Source organism: Solanum verrucosum, unplaced genomic scaffold (assembly GCF_900185275.1).
Source record: "Solanum verrucosum unplaced genomic scaffold, falcon-dt-bn FXZP01001106.1, whole genome shotgun sequence".
Taxonomy (NCBI): domain Eukaryota; kingdom Viridiplantae; phylum Streptophyta; class Magnoliopsida; order Solanales; family Solanaceae; genus Solanum; species Solanum verrucosum.
The window spans coordinates 118,000-122,428 of record NW_026019643.1 but is presented as its reverse complement, the minus strand read 5'-3'; the positions used below and the strand labels follow the sequence as shown (position 1 = coordinate 122,428).

At 34.3% G+C, this 4,429-nt stretch overlaps 1 protein-coding gene across 1 annotated transcript; it reads left to right on the top strand.

Annotated features, from left to right (window-relative positions):
- The first annotated feature begins 231 nt into the window (after positions 1 to 231).
- LOC125828046 (receptor-like protein EIX1) lies at positions 232 to 2,313 on the top strand. The gene is made up of 4 exons (XM_049507377.1): positions 232 to 235; positions 285 to 456; positions 546 to 1,324; positions 1,682 to 2,313. Exons 1-4 carry the CDS (start codon positions 232 to 234, stop codon positions 2,311 to 2,313), a joined length of 1,587 nt encoding a protein of 528 aa, XP_049363334.1.
- Positions 2,314 to 4,429: the final 2,116 nt, after the last annotated feature.

Here is a 4,429-nt window from a genome sequence, read left to right as displayed (position 1 = left end):
GCATGGTCCAAACAGGGACAATTGATAAAGTTGTAGAGAAGACTTGACTTAATTAACATATAGTACCATTTAAAAAGGAGGAAAAAAATCTACATGCATCTTCTTGATAGCTATAAATACATATTGCTTGGCCTAGTGAAAAATATAAGCAAACAACTACCACACACAAAAAATACTTTTCATTTGCTAGTCTAAAACATTGCACACCATGAAAGTGTTAGCAATAACAGTATGGGTTCTCTTGTTTTTTATTTTTACAAATACCAAGTTTGTTGTTTGTGTAGGGATTTGCAGAGAAAATGAGCAACGAGCGTTGGAGACCTTGAAGAAAGAAGTAGATGATCCCTCAAATATTCTCTCTTCTTGGGTTGTTGGAAAAGATTGTTGTGAATGGGAAGGGGTCCTGTGCAACAATCTCACTCGTCATGTGATTGAGCTAAGCATTTATAGTGATTGGTTCGAGTCGAAATATATAAGGATCATTTATACCTTTTTCTCTCAAGAAATCTGTTTGAGGGAGATGTATCTGAATTATTCAATGTTAGGAGTAATTTCCTTTCAGTGGGATTGCGAAATACTTCTTCTTTATCTACTTTGGGACTAGGCTATAATAAACTCACAGGAGCTCTTCCGGAAAGTGTTGGCCAGCTTTCAATGCTAGAATTCTTTTTCATCGATAACAATAGGTTGGAAGGTGTTGTAACAGAAAGTCATTTCTCTAAATTAACACAATTACAACTCTTCTCTGCATCTAGAAATAATCTGACTTTAAAAGTGAGTAAGAATTGGATTCCACCTTTTCAAGCCACAGACATTGTAATAGGCGGCTGGAATATAGGCCCTTTGTTTCCCATGTGGCTCCGAACTCAAAAGCGGATAATGAATGTCGACATATCAGATGGTGGAATACAAGGTGAGGTTCCAACTTGGTTTTGGAACTTGTCTTCTCAAATTCGATTTCTCAATCTTTCTCATAACCAATTTGTTGGTGAGGTTCCAATCATCTCGACACCTTCGTGGACGGATGAACATGAAGGTCCTTGGACAATATACTTGGGTTCCAACAATTTTAGTGGACCATTACCCTTGATTTCAACCATTGTAACTGAGCTCGATCTCTCAAACAATTCTTTTTCCAAAGGTTTATCTAATTTTTTGTGTGAAACAAAGAATGGATCTTACAAATTGGAGATCTTAAATCTCGGGGGAAATGATTTATCAGAAGAAATTCCTGATTGTTGGATGAATTGGCCAAAGTTGACGGTTTTAATCTTGAGGGACAATAATTTGATTGGAAGCTTACCAAGATCTATGGAGGTTTTGAGTAATTTGCGATCATTAGACTTACGAAGAAATAGACTTAACGGTCCGTTTCCTTCATCCTTGGAAAACTGCACAAAATTGCATAAAATAGATTTAGCTGAGAATGAGTTTATTGGAAAGATACCATCTTGGTTAGGAATGAGGTTTCCAACCTTGATAGCCCTTATCCTTCGGTCCAATAAATTCGATGGTGAATTGCCTCAAGAACTTTGTCACCTCAAAGATCTTCAAATCTTAGACCTTGCAAACAATACATTTGTTGGAATCATACCAAGGTGTATTGGCAATTTGAGTTCGATGGTCAAAGAAAAAAAGGAATTGGAAGATGATGAAGACTTAAATTATTCTTATTATATAGGAGTTCTGATAGAGAGTGCAATGGTGACGACTAAAGGCAACATGTACCAGTATGACACAATTTTGGCGTTGTTTACGAGTATGGATATGTCTAGTAATAATCTTTCTGGAGATATTCCTATAAGTATAACACGTCTTGCAGGATTAAGATCATTTAATCTTTCCAAAAATAACCTAACTGGTAGGATTCCAAACGACATTGGTGACATGAAAGTCTTGGAATCTGTTGATCTTTCAGAAAATCAACTTTATGGTCAAATTCCACAAAGTTTTTCGAGTTTGACCACTTTGAGCTACTTGAATCTATCTGATAACAATTTGTCAGGTATGATACCGTTGAGCACTCAACTTCAAAGCTTTATTTCCACGAGTTTTCAAGGAAACAAACTCTGCGGACTTCCACTCTTGGTGAATTGTAGTTCAGATGACAATATTCCAAATCACGAATATGAAGTTGATGAGAGTGACAAAGATGAAGTGGATTGGTTTTACATTTCAATGGCTATTGGATTCGCACTAAGCTTTTGGGGTGTTTGTGGTTCATTGCTTTTCAAGAGATCATGGAGACATGCTTATTTTCGTTTTCTAGACTGTAGCTGGAAAATGTTACTTGCAAAGTTACCAATATGTTGAGAGATATGGTTTAGGATATTTCTATCATCAAAAGTTAGTGTGTTCTTACATTTCTCATGTTAGCAGTCATGTTGTTTCATTTTGTATTCAAATATGTAGACTTTTATGTCTTAATAACTTCCTCAAATGAATGTTTCTTAAGATGTTCAAACAATGTTGTCTCTTTCATAGTTCCAATTTTCTTCTTTCAATCACAGAGTTGTGAGACATATGCTAATTTCTTTATTTATAGTTTTTTAGTACTTAATAAAAATAGTTCTTTACTATAACTATTTAAATAATATATCAAACAAAAAAAATAAATTCACCTTGAATTTTTTTGACAAGACACCTTATCGGTCAAAGTTTAAGATGGGCCGAATTGAGAATATCAAGATGGATCAAGTCAACTTATTGACCGACCTAAATTACTTTAACGGGTTAGGCCGATCATGTCTTTGTATGCAAACTTTAAAGTAGCAAAAGCTAGCAAGGCAGAGTTCTCTGCTTTGGCTGGACAGAGTACTTCACTTGTTGTACTTCAATTCTGTGGCAGGGGGCACCGACCCGCCCCACACCACAGCCACCCTTGTGTAGCCGGGCTATTATGCATGATCAAAGGAAGCCTCGAGGTTGACTTAGTGGACAGTACTAACAAACTCTGTACTCAAACTCTACAAATTTGGTGACATGTTTGTGCTTCCAAAAGGACTAGTGCATTATTGGTACAATCGATGATCGGATTCTGGCCAAGTCATTCAAGACTGATGTTGCAGCCATTCAGAAGATCAAGGCTGATCTCTCATCCTTTTGTTCGTAAACCAGTTTAGCGATGGATTAACAATGAATTATCAACAAATATTATTAGCTACATGCGATTTAGCGATAGATTTGCAACAAATTTCATAGCTAATTCTCTTCTTTTTTGTGTGCATAATGCTTGTCCTTAAATTATTCTAGCTAGTGTGTACTAAACTACTCTCTTTGTCCCAATTTATGTGACAAATTTAAATTTTGCGATTCAAAATCTTTTCTTTAACCATAACTTTTTGCATATATCTTTTATGAATTATTAAATATTGTGACTTATAGTACTTTTTATGTAGTTCTCATATACGTAAATTTTATTTTATAAAAAATAAATTTTTCATATCCGAATTCATTATAAAATTAAAAAATTTAACTCTCGAAATTCAAACAAAAAAGGCGAATCATTCTAGGAATTGGCTAATCTTGGAAAGAGACAACAACTTTTCATAACATATCTCAAAGGTGTGTTTGGTATGTATTCGTTTTCTCATGTTTTGAAAAATATTTTTTTTGAAAATAAGTTTTTTTTGTAAATTTAAAAAACAACTTTATTAGAAGAGTAGAAAACACAAATTCTCATAACACCTTGTTGTGCAGGTTCAGAGCCTAGTGCTTCAAGCCAGGTTTTGGAAGAGTTGTATCTATTTTCTTCATATTTTACGAGTTTTACGAAAAATATCATTTTATGACTTATATTGTTTCTTAAATGTTAGTTCCGCATGTTTGTGCTTCGTATTTTATTTTGTGATCTTGGGTAGGCTTACCTATCCGAAGATTAGAAAGGTGTCATCACATCCCCAATTCTGAAAGTAATCGTAATTGCAAATTAAAACTTCAGTGCGACACTTTATTTTGAAAACAATCCAAAAACTGATGGGAAAAAGTTTTTTATATTTCGATATTGTCGATGTATTAAATCTGAGGCAAGACCTTTGAGTTTATAGACAATAAAAGAGTCATAGGATGGAAAGGTACAATCCAAAAAAAAAAACATTTTTGGTGTAATTAAAAAGATATATTTTTTCTCATTTCTCGTTCACACTTTAAAAACTCCAAAAAAATCAATAAATAGTTTCACTAAGAATTTAATTGGCTCACTTGCAGCACGACATATTTTAATTCGTTGTGATCTTTATGAAGATTTTTGCTATGCTCTTTCGAGACGGGTTGGTTATCTTCAATTTAATGGGGAACAACATCTGTTCCGTAACTTTCCATGGACATAAAATTTCAACACTCAGGAAGAAACTTCAAAAGCTTTGGCGTGAGTTTCGCTATAGGATCTGCCGCCAAATCTTTTTGCTCGAAGACCTTTGTTATAAATTGC

Bases quoted from the DNA above. Each gene is read 5' to 3' on its own strand.
- LOC125828046 (XM_049507377.1), top strand. The intron at 457-545 runs GTTCGAGTCGAA...ATTCAATGTTAG, and splicing joins CTAAGCATTTATAGTGATTG to GAGTAATTTCCTTTCAGTGG. The intron at 1,325-1,681 runs GTAATTTGCGAT...CTTATTATATAG, and splicing joins AAGATCTATGGAGGTTTTGA to GAGTTCTGATAGAGAGTGCA.